The sequence below is a fragment of the Giraffa tippelskirchi genome, chromosome X (genome assembly GCF_054371585.1).
Source record: "Giraffa tippelskirchi isolate mGirTip1 chromosome X, T2T-mGirTip1v1.2.pri, whole genome shotgun sequence".
NCBI lineage: Eukaryota > Metazoa > Chordata > Mammalia > Artiodactyla > Giraffidae > Giraffa > Giraffa tippelskirchi.
In genome coordinates this window covers 141,533,971-141,554,887 of record NC_137289.1, presented here as the reverse complement: position 1 = coordinate 141,554,887, position 20,917 = coordinate 141,533,971, and the positions used below count along the sequence as shown (strand labels likewise).

The following is a 20,917-nucleotide window of genomic DNA, read 5'->3' as shown; positions in this document are numbered from 1 at the left end:
ACATGTCATGCCAAGAGCAAGAAAATCAAGCAATTACAACTTGATCTTAATCCTTAAGTTTAATTCAGGGACTAGACATAGATCACGTTCATTCCATAGCATTTCACTGATCATTTGCGAAAAAAAATTGCAAAGCTGCAAATTTAAAATGATTACCTTCTGCTAATCACCAGCGTGAACCATACGGAAAGTGGAAAATCTCAGCAGAAACATTTACTCAAACACAAACTTGGCCAAACACAACCTGCGTGTCCCATGTGGGCACCAACGCTTTTGAAAACCAATGTGTGTCCCTGTGATGCCCACTTAACAGAATTCCTCTTCCTTGGTGTCAGAAGGGAAGGTTTAGAAGCATCAGAGGAGAGCTGAGGACTCTCTCCACTTGCCCTCTATATCAGAGGTGCTTGTAAACAAGATTATTTTCTCCTTTCACTGTGAAAGCTTTGTTTCCTCCCTACCTTAGTAACTCTTTCACCAGTCTGAAATTCTCTCTGGACGTAATATCAGTAATTCAGACAGCAAAGTTTGCATGTGCCCCAGAATTCAGCTAAACGAACTCCATGAGTGGTAATCGAAATGTAAGTAGTTAAATCGGAAGACCTCAAAAAACTGAATTAGCTGGATATTCACTAAGACGTGTCTCTTTCAATTGTACATCAACTAAGTTCCAATTAAAAGAATGCATCCCCTTCAGAGAATGAACTTCAGTGGCTCTTTTGTAGAGCAAAGGAACCTACATGTTCAACAAGTGTTCCGGGTGATTCTGATACAGGGAGATGACTCAAAGGCCAATGTGAAGAACGTGGGTCTATATAAAATCACAGGATTCGAGGGAAGAGCGTCCAAAGGGAGGGAATGTAAAGACATCACAAAAGTATCTGGTACAAGATGGTGGTTGTAGCACTGGAAGAGGCAGGCCAAGGAGGGCAGGAAAACAACGGTGGAGGAACTAGTATTTGGAGGTGGCTGAAAACCAAAGATTAACCCTGCCTATCCAAAAAGCCTGCTAAGCTCTGTATATCCAGCGTAAAAAATTATAACCCAGATATTAAAAACAACTCTAGACATGAAACATACACATGGTGTAAAAAAGAAAGAAAGATGGCAATAGAAGTAGTCATAGTAAAGGACTCTGGACTCCAAAAAGGGTCCAAAATCAAAAGCATGAGTGATATTTTGAAAACTGCCCAGTGTTTCAGTTTACAATATAAGGGATTCGCTTCAGGTAGGGGAAAATCCTCTCCTTATTTTTCCAAGTCATGAGGAAACAGGAAAATGCTCTTTCAATCTCTCCCTTTATAAATATCTTACCTTCTACGTTGCCGGATTCCTGATAAAATCAATAGCATGGTTGCCACAAGGACGATGCAGAATATCACACCAAATATAATGATCCAGATGGGCACAGATGGGTCCGCAGGTGGTGCAAGAGTGGAAGGAATTCTTAAAAATTCCAGAGTCTGGTCATTCAAAAAGAAGGCATTGTTGATCCGGTTTCTATTCATTCTAAAATACAAGGATGATGGAAAACAAACGAGAGAGAAGAAACATTAGAAACCAAAGGTAGAGCCCTGTGTCCCTGAGATTACCACCCTCTCTGCAAACAGAGCATCTCCCCAGCAGAAGACTTCAGGTTGAACAGACAGTCTGATGAGGGCAATCACGCTGTGGTTTTCTGTTCGTTAAGTGGTGGTGCTGGCTGCCAGAGAGGTGCTTGTCTATGCACTACTGCCCTCCATTGTCATGAACGTTCTAGAAGTCACAGGAATTCCTGAGTTTTGAGCTCTGCCCACCACATTTTATTTCCTGAGAGGTAGCATCTAGATTAAAATGATGGAACTCTATTTAAGTGGCTTACATAAACACCAACAGCCTGAAAACACAAACGAATATGTAAAAAGTGGGTGATGAACATAAGAATAAAAGAAAACCAGGAGCAGAAAGAAAACATGAAGCCAGGAGGAGTGCAAATCCATCAGTTTGATCTGTTTTCTTTTTCTCCATTCAATTCAACAAACAGTCGCTGAAAACTTACAAAGTACCAGATCTTCTGCTAGGTGCTAGAGATACAAACGGTTAAAAAAAAAAAAAATACCCAAGTAGCTTACAGTCTAGAACAACAGCCCATCAGTCCCTCCACAATCACAGTGCAGTAGAAAAAGTTCTCTGAAAGAGGTAAAAATGGGCACAGTGGGAATACAGCAGAGGTGTCATCATAGTAAGAAGTCAGAGCTGGTTTCCTAGGAAGACAAGTTTTGAGCTGTGTTTTGCCCTCAAACACAAGTAGGAACACTTCAGACCCAAAGCACTCGCTTCAGACCTGCAGTGAGCACAGGAATTGGAGACCTGGTATACAGTATGATTTGTTTCATCAACTGCAAGTAGTTCCGTATGACTAAAGTAAACAAACGGTGCTTTAGGAGTCCAAAAGTTTAGAGAAACACGAAGGTAAATGTATTAGGCTCCCTGGGGGAAATCTGCATTTTGGGTGGTGGTAGCAGTCAGGGAGGGGTTGGTAGCAAAAACTTATTTGACTAAAACTAAATTTCCAGCTGGAATTTGCAAATTAGGTGCGATTTCTTGGAGATACTGTATGGCTTTTTCTGAATTTACACTAGATGAGCTGATTTCAACCACCTCTAGAGCAGAAATGAAAACCAGAATATGTGAACCTTATGTGATGTCATATGTTCTAGGAGCTGCAATAGAAAAACAGTAATAGGCAAAACTGATTTTAATATAATATACATTTGTCCAGTATATCCAAGAAAATTTAATTTCAACATGTAATCAATAGTAAGTTGGTTCACGTTGTATTCTGGGCAGAGTCCTTGAAATTCGGTGTGTACTTGACACACAGAGCATATCTAATCTTGGATTAGATACATTTCGAGTTCTTGAGAGCCACGTGTGAATGCTGAGTTCTGTACTGGACAGTGCACATCTTGAACCTGAGCGTAATAGCTTCAGAATCTCTGCAGACCAGTACCAGGGTGTCAGGAAAGACCACCCTTAGCAAATGAAAATCTACAGGGAGGCATGATTACTCACGGGAAGGAGAATCCTAGCCAGGTAATCTGCAGCACAGGATAATTTCAATGCAATTTTTATCAAACGATGGAATGATTTCTTTTTTCGTAACCTAATTTTGATAACACAAAACTTTCCACAAAATGATGAGCCCCTCTACCAACAGATAACAGTAAAATGAAAAGTTGCTCCGCGTTCTCATTCTGTCTACTTTGTTGCTTAGCAGTCAGGCTGATCAGAAGTTCTAGTTCAAAACAAACTATATCTCCATCTATCACTGAAATCCCCAACAGGCATCAGTCACCATGGATACTTTCTAGTCAAAATTGGCCTTGAATAAGGCCAGGTCCTCAAAACAGACCCAAAGCAGACATCTTACAACTGATCTTTCATCCCCTCACCTAATTCCATAGGTGTGGATACTCTAGTTGGGGGTGGGGTGGGGGGGGGTTCACTGGAGTGTGCCTGCGTTCAAATCGTCATTCTTTATTTTTCTCACGTGGTGACCTGGGAAAATCAATTAATCTCCCTGAGCCTCAATTTTCTCATTTATGAAGCAGGGATAACAATAATAACTCAGAAATGACTGGCGATACTAAACGCCAAAGATGCATCAGAATATGCCTCGTGAACCAGAAAATATTAAGCAAGCATTAGGTGGAACCAGTATCATTTTGCCCAATGACATAGATTCTTCAGCCTTGAAATTCCTATTAGCTGCCTTCTAGGTACCATCTCCTTTCTTTTCACTCTGCCCTGCCCTCCTGGTAGTGTTTCCTTTAATTTCATACACTCCTGATGGGCCCTATCCATACCATGATATACATTCCCATTCTACTGGCCATCATCCACTACACAGCCCTTCCTACTGGGGCCTTTGAAACAGACATTTTGTTGTGAACATATTCATCTCCGTCCTCGACCTTCAGCCTAAGCACTCATTCCTCCTCCTCACCATAACTGAAGCCTGGTTTAACCACGGTGCCCTCATTTTCCTTGTAGCCCTCCTTGATCACAGGGCTTTAATAAAATCCCTTTTCTCACAAAATACAATATTCCTAATTTTTACTCCCTAAGTAGTGGCTCTCAGCAGTATTCTTAGTGGCAAGAGTGCAGAAACAATTTAATTCAAACCTTCTTAAACCATTTCCCATTGGTACAGAGCCTCAATGCCTTCACTTCAACAAGGGAAACAGATGATTGTTCACACAAACACATTTGGCATTCGATTACACACATATTGCCTTAAATGCTAACATTTTGCAAAGAGCAAAGGAGTTCCTTCACTAGATATAATGAGAAAAATGTGCATTTCAATAACCGGTAAATCCTTCTGTAAGGAGACTGAACTTTGTTTCAATCTTTCTTTCTCAGGGTCGAGATTATTTGGGGAACTCATTCTTCCAGCTGAGCCACAAAGGAAGCCCAAAATCTTCGACAGTATTTATTTTTCATTTATATGAGAGTCAAGATTTTACCTTTTTTTCCAAAAAAGTATGTTTTAAAGGAAAGGACTGTACTTTAACTCAAGAAGGTAAATCTTTAGAAACCTAAGAAATGTGTATATTTTTCTTGATTTCCAAATCAATTTGCCCAACACCAATCATGTGTGGGATTTGAAGTTTTGACGCACGTAAACTGCACACTAATTGAAATAAAAATTGCATCCTCTGCTTCTGTGCAGAAAGGAATATATTTCACTTTCGAAAGTTTATTCTAATCCCAAGGAGAGGAGGAGGGGAACTGTCAGAAAAAAATGGGTAAAACTTGAAATGGGTGAAAAATATGACTGAGTGTCTGTCTGGCCAGTCTATCCTTCTGAACAATTTCCACCTTCTACTGTCTTTGAATTAATTTTCAAATCTGTAAGTTAGAGAAAACTAATATAATGTAAATGATTCTTGTCCACAGAAAATCAGGTGATTTGTGTCTGGTGGAGCACTGCCAATGGATAGACTGGCATATCTTTTAGTAAATAAACACCACAAATCTTCAATTCCTATATTTGCATGCTCCCTTGAAGTCTCCATTAAACTGGCTTTAACATCTTACTAGTTCCCTCAGTAACTCATAAGATAATAAAATCTTTGATGAACGTGAAAGTGAAAGTCGCTCAGTGGTGTCGACTCTTTGTGACACCATGGATACAGTCCATGGAATTCTCCAGGACAGAATACTGGAATGGGTAGCTGTTCCTTTCTCCAAGGGATTTTCCCAACCCCGGGATCGAACCCAGGTCTCCCGCATTGCAGGTGGACTCTTTACCACCTAAACCACCAGGAAAGCCCAAAATTCTTGATAGTATTTATTTCTCATTTATGTAAGAGTCAAGATCTTACCTTTTTTCCCCCCAAAAAAGTACGTTTTCAGGGTAAAGACTGAACATTAACTCAAGAAGGTAAGTCCTTAGAAACCCAAGAAATGTGAATATTTTTCTTGACTTCTAAATAAAAGTCAAAGGTATGACTTGCTCCTTGAAATGCTTTGCATTTATCTACTGAACAACTCTGAGAGGAGAGTACCATAATTATTTCTGTTTTATAGATGATAAGAGGAAAGCAAAAAGAGGGGAAGTAACTTGTCTGTATTCTAATAGCTATCAAGAGGGAAAACGACTATTCAAAACCTGAGCATTCAGGCTCAAGAATGCATGTGATGAACCATCACACAATAGTGCCTTACAAGGTGTTCTTGCCAAAAGAAGAAAGAATGAAACCTTCTTAGCTAATGTTTAAAGCAGAGCTTCTCAACCACAGCACGACTGACACTTGGGGTTGGCCAGTTCTTTGCTGGGAAGTGCTGTCCTGGGCACTGGAGGATGTTAACTTAGCATCCCCAGCCTCTGCCCACTCCATGCGGGTGGCCTCTGGCCCACCACAGCGAAATCACTGACATCGTAATAAACAAATCGTTGTGAAGCAGAGAGAGAAGTCTTCAAAATCTACGAAAACCGCTGAATTAATCAACAAGGTGATTTACCAGGAGAAGGCATACTTAGCAGTGATTACCTGATGGCTGACTGTACCTCAACAGCAGGAAGGGTGTGATTTCTTGAAGGATCGGTAACCACAAACCAGAACGACACCCGCTGGGTTACATTGCAAAGTAGGACATGGGAAATTCTGCAGATGATGGGAAGAAAAAAAAATACATTATAAGAAAAAAATACCAAATTGCATTGTAACTCCACTTCGGTGTTATGACCATCTTAAGAGGTATCGTAGCTATGAATTAACTCATTTCTACTACTATGAAGAAATGTTTTATTAATAAGAAAATAATACAGGAAATTTCCTTTATGTCCAAATCATAGGCTTGGGGATCATTCTTAAATAAGAAATTTACCAAAAGTAAAACAAACCCAAAAAACATAAGGAATGACTCAGCGGAAGGCGGCAGGAATTGCAACCTCCATCACCTGTTAGCTGACAACATCCGTTTCCTCAACACTTGGCCTGGCCTCACTAATACTGAAGTTTTTTCTGTTTCCTCATCAAGATCTTTCTCGTGTCCTCCTCATTCAACCTTCCACCTCTCAGAACCAGACAAATCTGCTGATCCACTACTTCCTGCCTCTGTTGGCCACTGTCTCTGCCCTTCACTTCCTTCAGTATTGGTGTCGGCCCAGTAACAGACTTTTGGACAGAGAGGCTCTAATGTTTGCAAGAGGCTTTGAACACTGTTTTTGTAGGTATCAGCTTCCATGTGTAAACTGGAAATGTGCCTCACTCTACCCTGTATACCTGGATCATTTCTTATTTCACAAGAAAGAAATGGCATTAGTGAATGCATGAAATGCATGAAGGTAGAAAATTACAGGCGAGTCCACACTACAACAACATAGTCAGGGTTAAAAAATAAAACCTGAATGACTTTCTCCAGTCCTTAAAAATAAAATTCCCAAAAGTGACATTAGCAACCATTCCCTCATAGCTCACTTGGTAAAGAATCCGCCTGCAATGCAGGAGACCCTGGTTCGATTCCTGGGTTGGGCAGATCCGCTGGAGAAGGGATAGGCTACCCACTCCTGTATTCTGGCCTGGAGAACTCCATGGACTAAGTCCATGGGGTCGCAAAGAGTCAGGCATGACTGAGCAACTTTCACTTTCACTAGAAGAAACACAGCCTCTAGGGATACAAGGAAATTCACCCTTTTCCCTTAAAGGAGCATTCAAGTGAATTGTGTTCTTTCTTACACAATGAAAGAGAATGCCTTTCTGTCAATTTTCTGTAGTTTTCAAGACCTGGTACAGATTATGTTTTTGTTGCCAAACTTGGTCTCTGTTCAACAGTGTTGAACAGAAATGCAGAGAGAGTTTTGGGTGAAGTATAAAAGAGTAGCTTTAACTGCTTTGCCTGGCAGAGGGGGCCACAGTGGGCTAATGCCCTCAAGATTGTGTGACCCACTCTGGAGGGGGTAGTGAGGAGTTTTATAGTGTTCAAGGAGCAGGGCGTGATCACCTCATGAACAATTCTTGGATTGGTGGCATCAAGGTGAAGTTTCAAGCATCATCAATTTTCAAGTTTCAACCAGTCTAGGATCTATGTTCTTGTGGTCGGCAGTTTTCTTCAACTGGAGGGAGTTGTGCTCTTGCCAGCTCAGTCATTCAGTCGTGTCTGATTCTGGGATCCCGTGGACTGCAGTCCACCAGGCTCCTCTGTCCATGGGATTTCCCAGGCAAGAATACTGGAGTGGTTTGCCATTCCCTTCTGCAGGGGACCTTCCCAATGCAGGGATAGAACCTGCGTTTCCTGCATTTCCTACATTGGCAGGCAGATTTTTTTTTTTTTACTACTGAGACACCCAGGAAGCCCTGAGGGGTGGGGGGAATGCCTCCTGTAAAAACAACTTAGAAACGTGTTTCAGGCCTTTATCTGTATCTTTCAGGGAACTGGGAGTCAAGTGATTCTGCTATGTAGGCGAATTACAGTCTAAACTGTTACCAGTTCCCTAGCCCAAAAGCTGTTCTTTGTTTCTATATCTTCGCATTGCCCAATCATTATCTTTTCAGTCACTGTTTTACTTCAAAAGACAAGAACACAAAAACTTGGACACTGTTTCATTTTTGTCCCTTCAAATATAAAGCACAAAGATTTCAGGCACTCCTAGGCTCATCTGCCCAGAGCTAAGATCCAGAGCCTGCAGCCGAAGCTCGGAGGAACCACTCTGCTCAGAGGGCAGGGGCAGCCGCTGAGGTCCTGTGTCCGGGGGCACAGTCCTAGTGTGCGCAGTACCCTGAGCCCAGAGGATCCCGAGGTGCCAACGCCACACGCGCCTGCCTGTAGCCCGACGCCAACGGTCGCCTGAGCCTCCTGCGCTTCACGTCTGCGGACCTCGGACGCCTAGAAGCCAGAGCAGCTCAAAGATCCGACCCCGCCGCCCGGCCAGCATGGGCAGCTTCCTGAGCAGGTGCCTGGGTGGGTGGCTGGGCACAGACAAGGCCGCGCAGCCCCGGTTCCCATGGGCCAGGCCCGCCCGCCTCCCACTGGGCCGGGACCCAGGCCAAGTCCTGAGGTACCGACGCGCGACCCGGGCCCGCAGAATCCGGCTCTGGTACAACTCGCCCGGCTTGTACTTTATGTAGCCTGGCCCGCAGGGCCTTGGTGTCCCAGGCCTGGAGGCGCTTTCCCAGCTGGCTGCTCCTTCACCGCTTCATGGGGCTGCGCTTTTCCAACCATCGCAAGACTTTCAGGACGAGTCGCCTGTGGAACGGCCGCCACCCCTGCAGCAGACGGAGCCTGGTGACCATCCAGATCACCCTCCCTGAACGCACGGGCAGCTTCTTCACGTGTCCGCCCAGCCCAGAGCAACCGAAACTCTGTGCCAATGAGTCCGGAATGAGGCCCCTCAGTCGATGCCAGAAAGGAAAAAGGAGGTTCGATGAGCCTCACTTGTTTGACTGCTCTGAGATCAAGAGAAGGAGGCAGAGCCTGGAGCCCAGGCTGTCGGCCTTCCAGCCCGTGTGGAGGAACGGAGTGGTCCCTCCCTGCCTTTGTGCCCAAGCCGGGGCCTCTGAGAAGCTGCTTCTGATGTGGGTGCCACAGCGTCTGAGAAGAGGACACTGAGCCGGGGCCAGACCTCTGGCCCTGCCTGAGCCTTCCCTGTCTGCAGCCCACCCTGCTCCAAGGCCAGCACCCCCCCACTCCCCCCACCCACCACCCCCAAACCCCAGGGCAGAGTCACAGAGCCTCCCTGCAGAGATGGGAGCAGATCAGCACTCTGTCCCGGGCCTCCTGCAGCCCGATGTCCCCCTCGTGTCCAGAGAGCCAGGGCCCGGCCACCACCTCCCCATGAAACTCCCACCCACAGTTCTTTTTACCCAGCTGAGCCCTGCCCTACCCCTGCCTGAGTCACATATACCGCCAAGCCACCTCCCTCCACCGCAGCCAGCACATCAGCCAAGCCCCCGACCATCCCTTCACCCTGCAGAGCCCACACTGAGGGGACACCGCTAATTCCCAAGCCTTCACTCCTTGCTGCCTTTTCCCCCAAGAAGACCCTTCTCAGGAAGGCGTGCTTTTCCCTTACAACTTTTATAGAGGTTAAAGGTTGTTCTTCTTTTAAATAATAATAAAAATAGTTTCATTATTACTATGAGGATTGTCACTGTCTTCCTTTCAAAGATTCAAATATTAGGATTTTATCCACAGTATCTTTTCTCCACCTTGGCTCTGTTGGGGCCAGACAATTCTCTGTGGGGTGCAGACCTCGGCATCATAGGGTTTGAGCAGAAACCCTGGTAACTCCCCTCTGGGTCTTCCTGGTGGCTCAGTTGGTAAAGAATCTGCCTGCAATGCGGGAGACCTGGGTTCGATTCCAGGCTTCGAAAGATCCACTGGAGAAAGGAACGGCTACCCACTCCAGTATTCTGGCCTGGATAATTTCATGGACAGAGGAGCCTGGCAGGCTACGGTCCATGCGGCCGCAAAGAGTCGGACACGACTGAGCGACTTTCACTCACTCTCTGGTACCTCTCCTCTAGGTGACAGCACATAACCTACTTGGTGAAAATCAAACCTGTCTCCAGTCACTGCCAGATATTCCCAGTGGGGTGGGGGGGATGGTGCAGAATGACACTGGTGGAGAATCATTGAGGGACAGTGACCTCTACTGGCAAGAACAGTCAAGCCTGGTGTCCCCAAACATGCCATTTTCAAAGACACAGAGGTGAACACAATGAAATGGTGTGTGCTGGACAATAACATATCCCCCAATTTGTAGAATGTTTGGGGTGCGAATGACTCATGTTTTGGGCCTTATTAACAGGAGACCCCGGTTCGATTCCTGGGTTGGCAGGATCCTCTGGAGAAGGGATAGGCTACCCGCTCCAGTATTCCTGGGCTTCTCTGGTGGCTCAGACGGTAAAGAATCCGCCTGCAATGCAGGGGACCTGGGTTCAATCCCTGCATTGGGAAGATCCCCTGGAGGAAGGCATGGCAACCCACTCCAGAGTTCTTGCCTGGAGAATCCCCATGGACAGAGGAGCCTGGCGGGTGACAGTCCATGGAATGGCAAAGAGTCAGACACGACTAAGCACACAGCCCATAACAATCAGACAATGCAATTTTTAAAAAGGAGCTACTCATTTATCATCTTCAGGTTGGCAAAACTCAAAAAGGTGACTAATATCAAATGCCGGTAAGGATGCAGAGAATTTCTTAATTTTGATATATCTGTCATGGCGAATTTAACCCATTAGGAAACGGGTCTAGAGCCGAGTTTCTCAACCTCAGTACTGTTAACATTTTAAGCTAAATAACTCTTGTCCGTAGCAGATCCAACTGTGAAAACCAAAAAGCTCCAGACATTTCCACATATCCTTGGGAGCAATGCAAGGATGAAGTCCCCCCAGGTGGAGGGTCCCTGGTACACAGGAGCTCTGTATTACTTTGCAACCCTTTTGTAAGTATATAGATAGATAGATAGAGATATCTTTGTCAAGTTTACACAAACACATACACGTATTAATAGAAATAGAGGAGAAATTTACACACATTCATAGAAACAGAGGAGCAAAGCAGTGATTTTTAAAGTTACCTGGGCATGGTAAAATGATCTCCTAAGAATAAAAGAAGGCAATGGAAAAGTAACAGTTTTTACTGGCTTCATTGATAACCACATAACAGATACAAATGTACTTTGAAAATAAGCTGAATTCAACCAAAAGATATTGAGGTCATCCGTATAAGAGTAGCCTTAATAATTACCCAAAAATTTTTAACTAGTGCTTTTATATACTCAAATGGACCAAGTATTTATTAGGATATCTCTCATTCTATGTCTTAAGAAGCATCATTTCTCCAAAACTGATATGAGCAAAAAGGTGATTAGTTTTAGCTGCTTTGGATCTTCCTCAATAGAAGAATAGTAAGTTTCCCTCCTACATGATGGTTTGGCCAAAAAAAGTAAGCCTAAGGTTTTAAGCAAATACACCAATAAGCTTGTGTTCTACAAATAACAACTGCAGAAATAGACAGAATTGCAGAGATGTGTTTCCATTTTGTTCCGATTAAAGCAGTTGACCTAGGATGGAGTAAGCCTACTTCCTAGAGTAGCAAGAATGTGGGGAAAGGGCCAGGGGAAAGCACACCCTTGCTTCTGGAGGCAGTTGCAAAGCAGAGACTGCATGTGAAGAGGGAGATGCCCCAGTGGGCTGGGGTTGTCTCCTGGTTTGGAAGAGCCTTTGAGAAATTAACCGCTGTCTTGGTTCCCACAGGGATAAGACACTGAAGTCCAACACGAGATAAACCACAGGCGGGGAGAGCTCCTTCTACTGTGACCATCCCCACTACGTTCACCGAGGGAGTATCCGCCCAGGGCGGTCAGGTGCAACAAGAGGGAGAAATGGGGGGTGGGACACCGGCTTCTCATGTCCACTGTCGCCCAGGAGATGGGTCCCTGAGTTAAGAGCCGGGATGGTAAGCAGGCTTCATTCACTCACAGATGCTCACTAAGAGCTAACAATGATTGGCCACTATGGTTAGGGAGGCTTAGGAGAAGAATTTAACTGCAAGGGCATTTAGTGCTATTAAGACTCTTGGGACAGGGTGAGATGTATACAGAGAGTAACACGGAAACTTACATTACCATATGTAAAATAGGTCAGTTCAGTTCAATTCAGTCGCTCAGTCCTGTCTGACTCTATGAGACCCCATGGACTGCAGCCTGTCAGGCTTCCCTGTCCATCACCAACTCCGGAGCTTCCTCAAACTCATGTGCTTTGAGTCAATGATGTCATCCAACCGTCTCATCCTCTGTTGTCCCCTTCTCCTCCTGCCTTCAATCATTCCCAGCATCAGGGTATTTTCCAATGAGTCAGCTCTTCACATCAGGTGGCCAAAGTATTGGAGCTTCAGCTTCGGCATCAGTCCATTGGAAGGACTGATTTCCTTTAGGACTGACTCATTTGATCTCCTTGCTGTCCAAGGGACTCTCAAGAGTCTTCTCCAACACCACAGTTCAAAAGCATCAATTCTTCGGCACTCAGCTTTCTTTACAGTCCAATTCTCACATTCATAAATGACTACTGGAAAAACTGTAGCTTTGCTTAGACAGAACTTTGTTGGCAAAGTAATGTCTCTGCTTTTCAGTATGCTGTCTAGGTTGGTCATAGCTTTCCTTCCAAGGAGTAAGCGTCTTTCAATTTCATGGCTGCATCTCCATCTCCAGTGATTCTGGAGCCCAAGAACATAAAGTCTGTCACTGTTTCCGTTGTTTCTCCATCTATTTGCCATGGAGTGATGGGACCGGATGCCATGATCTTAGTTTTTTGAATATTGAGTTTTAAGCCAGCTTTAAGCCAGTAAAATAGGTAGCCAATGGCAATTTGCTGTATGGCTCGGGGGAATTATGAACTCAAACAGGAGCTCTGTATCAGCCTAGAGGGGTGGGATGGGGAGGGAGATGGAGGGAGGTTCAAGTGGGAGGTGGCATGTGTACACTTAGGCCTGATTCAAGTTGAGGTTTAACAAAACAACAAAATTCTGTAAAGCAATTATCCCTCAATTAAAAAAATACATACTTTTTTTTAAAAAAGACTCTTGAAGATCAAGTTCACAGTGTGAGCCTAACAAAAGATTAAATCCAACATGGGAGCCAAAACTCCCAAGTTGCCAGAATCTGCCCACAATCTCCATGCTCCATCTGAGAATAGACCCAGGATTGTGGGGAGAGCAGGACGTCTGAATTCCACATGGCTTGTCCACAGTCTTTGTCAGGAGGGTTTCTAAGTTTTACCCACAGGAGAACTCCATAGACTAAGCTTTGAACACCATTTTCAATTTTATCAGCTGATGTCCACTGGAAGCCTATCAAACACCCTGTCCATCAGCAACACAAGACTTCTCCGGGCCTGGGGCCTGGGGCCTGAGGCCAAGGCCCAGGTCTACCCTACACTGTGTGGCCCTGTGTTCCCAAAGAGCCGTCCATGTGCACACTCAGGGACTATGAAATGAGTGGGTGGATGGATGAACTAACAGAATGGAGAAATGAGCTCCATTGTTTTTATTCACTGTTTCTACATTATCCCAAAAAGAGAGTAACAGAGAAACTAAGTTGGGGGTAGCATAGCAATAACAGAAAAGGAATAAAGGAAAGGAGGGAGATTTCTTCCCCAAACCTTTGTTTCCCCAGTCACAAATGTTCAGACAACATACCACAGAGGACTCTCTAGTATACGGAGACTCTGCAGACAGAAATAGCCAAGAGGAAGTGTACATGTAAGGAAAGTTGGTGCTAAAGTAAGTAACATGAAGACTGATTTACAGATTTCAGTAGATCATTTACTTAGCAACCAAAAGATGCAAATTCCTTCCATTTATACATCATGTCCAACCAGCATGACTTCTTCCATGACTTTTCATCCCAGTGTGACCACAGTGAATGTCCTCTAGGGTTTGCATGAAACGAAAACTCAGCCAACAGCACTTACTGAACTAACCATGTCTTTTAAAGCATGTTTTGATGTAATAAGTAAACTGAAATGCCTAAATCTTTAAAAGTTCTCATCACGAGAAAAAGAAAATCTTATTACAGTGTATGGTGACAGATGTTAACCAGACTGACTGTGGTGATCATTTCACAACACACACAAATATCAAGTCATTATGTTTTACACTTGTAGCTCACATAATGGGATATATTACACTTCAATAAAAATAAATAATGAGTGAAATTGCACTAGCACAGCTAAATAGAAAACAAACATTTTCAAGATTTGTGAATATACAGGGGTCTGATGGAATTCTTTGTATTCACTTGAATCATAAATTTGTCAAACTGTGTCAGAAACAGTAATACTTATACATAAACAATTGCTTCTGTCAGCAAACCACTAAAAAGATAGAAATGTCCACTCCCTTTCCTAAAGTGTGGGGAGCCCTGGACGGAAGGTACCTGTCCAAGAAGTGGCTCCACTGCCACTTCTCATCAATGGCACCAGACAGGGCCAACTGGGCTGAGAAGAATCGGGCTCTTGTTTCTTGAAATCAAAGGACTAAATAGGAGCTGGGCTGCTGTTTCACAAGCACAAGACCGTTAATCCCCTTACCATGGATACAAGAGCATGTTGTTCCTTCTTAGATCACAAGGCTTATCCCTGAACAATTAGAGGAAGAAATTCATTCTGTGCCCTACATCATTTTACTCAGAAAGAGAACACTGTGCTTGAGTTACACTTCTACTTCGCTAAAATTGATAAATTATCCTATAAAAACATTATTTGAGTAAAGGAGGCAGATAAATTTCTCAGTTGACCTGGAAAATGGACTAAAATTTAATCATAATTTCCTGAGATAATACTTTCAACATTTAAAACTTCCTGTGAAAATCTTTTCAAAAATCTGGACTAAACTTTACAACAAAAACTTGAAAACACCTGTTTACTATCTTCAAAGTCCCAAGAAAACTTAATGTAACCTGATCTAATAAAAGCAGAACTTTCTACCACTTAGTCTTTCACTTGCATCATCCTTTCTACTTTCATATATATGCTGTCTACAAGAGACCCACCTCAAAACTAGGGACACACACAGGCTGAAAGTGAAAGGATGGAAAAACATATTCCATGCAAACGGAGACCAAAAGAAAGCAGGAGTCGCAATACTCATTTCTGATAAAATAGACTTTAAAATAAAGGATGTGAAAAGGGACAAAGAAGGACACTACATAAAGATCAAAGGATCAATTCAAGAAGAAGACGTAACAATCATAAATATATATGCACCCAACATAGGAGCACCACAATATATAAGGCAAATACTAACAAGTATGAAAGGGGAAATTAACAATAACACAATAATAGTGGGAGACTTTAATACTCCACTCACGCATATGGATAGATCAACTAAACAGAAAATTAACAAGGAAACACAAACTTTAAATGATACAATAGACAAATTAGATTTAATTGATATTTACAGGAGTTTCCACCCCAAAACAATCAATTTTACCTTTTTCTCAAGTGCACATGGAACTTTCTCCAGGATAGATCACATCCTGGGCCATAAATCTAGCCTTGGTAAATTCAAAAAAATTGAAATCATCCCAGCCATCTTCTCTGACCACAATGCAGTAAGATTAGACCTCAATTACAGGAAAAAAACTATTAAAAGTTCCAACATATGGAGGCTAAACAACACGCTTCTGAATAACCAACAAATCACAGAAGAAATCAATAAAGAAATAAAATTATGCATAGAAACGAATGAAAATGAAAACACAACAACCCAAAACCTATGGGACACTGTAAAAGCAATACTAAGGGGAAGGTTCATAGCAATACAGGCGTACCTCAAGAAACAAGAAAAAAATCAAATAAATCAACTAACTCTACACCTAAAGCAACTAGAGAAGGAAGAAATGAAAAACCCCAGGGTCAGTAGAAGGAAAGAAATCTTAAAAATTAGGGCAGAAATAAATGCAAAAGAAACAAAAGAGACCATAGCAAAAATAAACAAAACTAAAAGCTGGTTTTTCGAGAAGATAAACAAAATTGATAAGCCATTAGCCAGACTCATCAAGAAACAAAGGGAGAAGAATCAGATCAACAAAATTAGAAATGAAAATGGAGAGATCACAACAGACTCCACAGAAATACGAAGGATCATAAGAGACTACTACCAACAGCTATATGCCAATAAAATGGACAACTTGGAAGAAATGGACAAATTCTTAGAAAAGTATAACTTTCCAAAACTGAACCAGGAAGACATAGAAGATCTTAACAGACCCATCACAAGCACGGAAATCAAAACTGTAATCAGAAATCTTCCAGCAAACAAAAGCCCAGGACCAGACGGCTTCACAGCGGAATTCTACCAAAAATTTAGAGAAGAGCTAACACCTATCCTACTCAAACTCTTCCAGAAAATTGCAGAAGATGGTAAACTTCCAAACTCATTCTATGAGGCCACCATCACCCTAATTCCAAAACCAGACAAAGATGTCACAAAAAAGGAAAACTACAGGCCAATATCACTGATGAACATAGATGCAAAAATCCTTAATAAAATTCTAGCAAACAGAATCCAACATCATATTAAAAAGATCATACATCATGACCAAGTGGGCTTTATCCCAGGAATGCAAGGTTTTTTTAACATCCGCAAATCAATCAATGTAATACACCACATTAACAAATTGAAAGAAAAAAACCATATGGTTATCTCAATAGATGCAGAAAAAGCCTTTGACAAAATTCAGCATCCATTTATGATTAAAACCCTCCAGAAAGCAGGAATAGAAGGAACATATCTCAACATAATAAAAGCTATATATGACAAACCCACAGCAAACATTACCCTCAATGGTGAAAAATTGAAAGCATTTCCCCTAAAGTCAGGAACAAGGCAAGGATGCCCACTTTCACCACTACTATTCAACATAGTTTTGGAAGTTTTGGCCCCAGCAATCAGAGCTGAAAAAGAAATAAAAGGAATACAGATAGGAAAAGAAGAAGTAAAACTCTCACTGTTTGCAGATGACATGATCCTCTACATAGAAAACCCTAAAGACTCTACTAGAAAATTACTAGAGTTGATCAATGAATATAGTAAAGTTGCAGGATATAAAATTAACACACAGAAATCCCTTGCATTCCTATACTCCAATAATGAGAAAACAGAAAGAGAAATTAAGGAAACAATACCATTCACCATTGCATCAAAAAGAATAAAATACTTAGGAATATATCTACCTAAAGAAACAAAAGACTTATATATAGAAAACTATAAAACACTGATGAAAGAAATCAAAGAGGACACAAGCAGATGGAGAAATATACCGTGTTCATGGATTGGAAGAATTAATATAGTGAAAATGAGTATTCTACCCAAAGCAATCTACAGATTCAATGCAATCCCTATCAAGCTACCAATGGTATTTTTCACAGAACTAGAACAAATCATCTCACAATTTGTATGGAAATATAAGAAACCTCGAATAGCCAAAGCAATCTTGAGGAAGAAGAATGGAACTGGAGGAATCAACCTGCCTGACTTCAGGCTCTACTACAAAGCCACAGTCATCAAGACAGTATGGTATTGGCACAAAGATAGAAATATAGATCAATGGAACAAAATAGAAAGCCCAGAGATAAACCCACGCACATATGGACACCTTATCTTCGACAAAGGAGGCAAGAATATACAATGGAGAAAAGACAATCTCTTTAACAAGTGGTGCTGGGAAAACTGGTCAACCACTTGTAAAACAATGAAACTAGAACACTTCCTAACACCGTACACAAAAATAAACTCAAAATGGATTAAAGATCTAAACGTAAGACCAGAAACAATAAAACTCCTAGAGGAAAACATAGGCAAAACACTCTCCGACATAAATCACAGCAGGATCCTCCATGACCCACCTCCCAGAATATTGGAAATAAAAGCAAAAATAAACAAATGGGACCTAATTAAAATTAAAAGCTTTTGCACAACAAAGGAAACTATAAACAAGGTGAAAAGACAGCCTTCAGAATGGGAGAAAATAATAGCAAATGAAGCAACAGACAAACAATTAATCTCAAAAATATACAAGCAACTTCTGCAGCTGAATTCCCGAAAAATAAACGACCCAATCAAAAAATGGGCCAAAGAACTAAACAGACATTTCTCCAAAGAAGACATACAGATGGCTAACAAACACATGAAAAGATGCTCAACATCACTCATTATTAGAGAAATGCAAATCAAAACCTCAATGAGGTATCATTTCACACCAGTCAGAATGGCTGCTATCCAAAAGTCTACAAGCAATAAATGCTGGAGAGGGTGTGGAGAAAAGGGAACCCTCTTACACTGTTGGTGGGAATGCAAACTAGTACAGCCACTATGGAGAACAGTGTGGAGATTCCTTAAAAAACTGGGAATAGAACTGCCATATGACCCAGCAATCCCACTGCTGGGCATATACACCGAGGAAACCAGAATTGAAAGAGACGCGTGTACCCCAATGTTCATCGCAGCACTGTTTACAATAGCCAGGACATGGAAGCAACCTAGATGTCCATCAGCAGACGAATGGATAAGGAAGCTGTGGTACATATACACAATGTAATATTACTCAGCCATTAAAAAAAATACATTTGAATCGGTTCTACTGAGATGGATGAAACTGGAGCCCATTATACAGAGTGAAGTAAGCCAGAAAGAAAAACAACAATACAGTATACTAATGCATATATATGGAATTTGAAAGATGGTATCGATAACCCTATATGCGAGACAGAATAAGAGACACAGACGCATGGAACAATTTTATGGACTCTGAGGGAGAAGGTGAGGGTGGGACGTTCTGGGAGAATGGCATTGAGACATGTGTATTGTCATATGTGAAACAGAGCACCATTCCATGTTCGATGCATGTGACAAGGGCTCAGGGCCGGGACAATGGGATGATCCAGAAGGATGGGATGGGGAGGGAGGTGGGTGGGGGGTCCGGGAAGGGGAACACATGTAAACCCATGGCTGATTCATGTCAATGTATGGCAAAAACTATTACAATATTGTAAAGTAATTAGCCCCCAACTAAAATAAATAAATTTATTAAAAAAAAAAAAAAGAAAAAGAAAAACTCATGGAAGAGCAAGGAAACCACCTGATATCAAGATTAGTAAGTAATGATTTCAAACGAACTGGTTCTGTCACATTTCATTCATCTTCCATGTCTCTCTGGGCCAGCTTCTTGGGAATGTCCTTTGTGGGACCTGGATTTATCCATCATTGAAATCTCAGGGCCTACATAGCAGCCTACACAGCAGGCTTCCGATAGTAGCTACCAAATTCTCTGGCTCCCACCCAGCACTGCAGCACATGCAGCCTCAGGAGGGCCCAGTGAAGAAGAGTCTTCTGCTTCTCACGCCATTGCCTTGGGTGCTGTGTCAGCTCTTTCTCTCCTTCACTCCCTGCAGCGTCTGGAGGCGCTGATGGAGCTGGCGTGTCATTTCTGGGTGTTTAAGAGCTCAGGCTGGTCTGATCAAAACCTAGATCAACCGTCTTCCCGCCTCTAACACCCAGCTTCCCTCCCCCACTGGGCTGGCCTGTGCAGGGTGCATTCTGCTCTCCAGGCTCCACTCCTCCTGCCCATAGCCCCTGACCTCCCCCAACTCCTGCTCACTGAGGGATGGAAAAGGGACAGGGGAGGGGGCGCGGATCTGCAGGAGAGGAAAACGCCAGCTCTGGTTCCCCAGGTGGGCTCCCCGTGGCGCCCCCTGCCCGTTGGTGGCCTCATCATGGCGGCCCTCCTGTCCATCCACAGCGCACTTGGGGCCTTCGGAGGAGGTGTGGCGACCTCTGCACTGGCCCTTCCCCTGGCACAGATGATGGCTTCCATCTTGCCCTGCCTGCCCACTCTCCGCCTTCCCTGGGCCCTGCACTTGGATCTTGGGCCCCACAGGCCTGTCCAGCTCCCTTCAGTGGCCTCCACTTGGCCCCCGCAGCCATCTGAGCGCAGACTGCTGGCAAAGCCGCCCTCTCTCGCTCGTGCAGGCTCGAGCTGCCTTCGCCTTCAGCCTTCTCCAGCTGAGAGGCAGGCAGCAGTCTCTATTCCACCCACAGGACGGTCTCAGTGCCTGGACACACGCTCATGGTGGCCAGAGCTCTAGGCACTGCTACTCTGGTGCTACTCCTCGGAACGTGTGCAAGTAGGGGAGCGAAGTGCCCATCTCTCCTCTCACAGACGACTCCTCTCTCTACTGGCGGCTCTGTGTGACCTGAGGTGGGCAGGGGAGCAGGCAAGGTTGCCACTAGTGTGGCCTGGGCACCAGCTCCTGACATGGACCCACCTGTCAGCTCCCTGTGGGCTGTGAGTGCAGACCGCTGCCACCCATCCCACTGTCCTCCGGGGAGGGTGGTGGAGACACCCCACCCCCTCCCTGCAGGCCCACACCTCTGCCTCTGGGACCCCTGACCTTCTCTTCCACTGCCTGCGTGGGGTCACGGTGACTGGACGTAAGTCCTGCATGGAGGCGGCCAGGACCTCACTCTAGAAGGAACACCCTCCTGCAGAGTCCATCCAGGTTCTACTGGGTCAAGGGTAGGCCGCTCATACATTCCCAAATATGCAGAGGAGACACTAGCCCTGTGTCATGGAGGTGATCACGCTTGATAGAAGAGATACTGTAGTTAGGAATGGGTAATAGCTGGGATGAAATTGAGAGTCTTCCTTACTCTGTTCATTGCTGTCTTTAGTGAGTTGTTGTTGAGTTGCTAAGTCATGTCTGACTCTTTGTGACCCCATGGACTATAGCCCTCCAGGCTCCTCTGTTCATGGGATTCTATAGGCAAGAATACTGCAGTGTGTTGCCATGCTCTCTCTCCTCCAGAGGATCTTCCTGAGCCAGGTATCAAAACTTTGTCTCTTGCCTGCATGAGCAGGCAGGTTCTT

General features: G+C 43.6%; 1 protein-coding gene across 1 annotated transcript in view; it reads right to left on the bottom strand.

The window, feature by feature from the left end:
- Nucleotides 1-20,917, bottom strand: part of CLTRN (collectrin, amino acid transport regulator) — a 40,676-nt gene that overhangs the window by 10,595 nt on the left and 9,164 nt on the right. Inside the window, exons 4-5 of the mRNA XM_081565263.1 lie at nt 6,039-6,152; nt 1,312-1,506 (exon numbers count right to left, since the gene is read on the bottom strand). Coding sequence (XP_081421389.1) covers nt 1,312-1,506; nt 6,039-6,152 — 309 coding nt within the window. The remainder of the gene's footprint in view (nt 1-1,311; nt 1,507-6,038; nt 6,153-20,917) is intronic.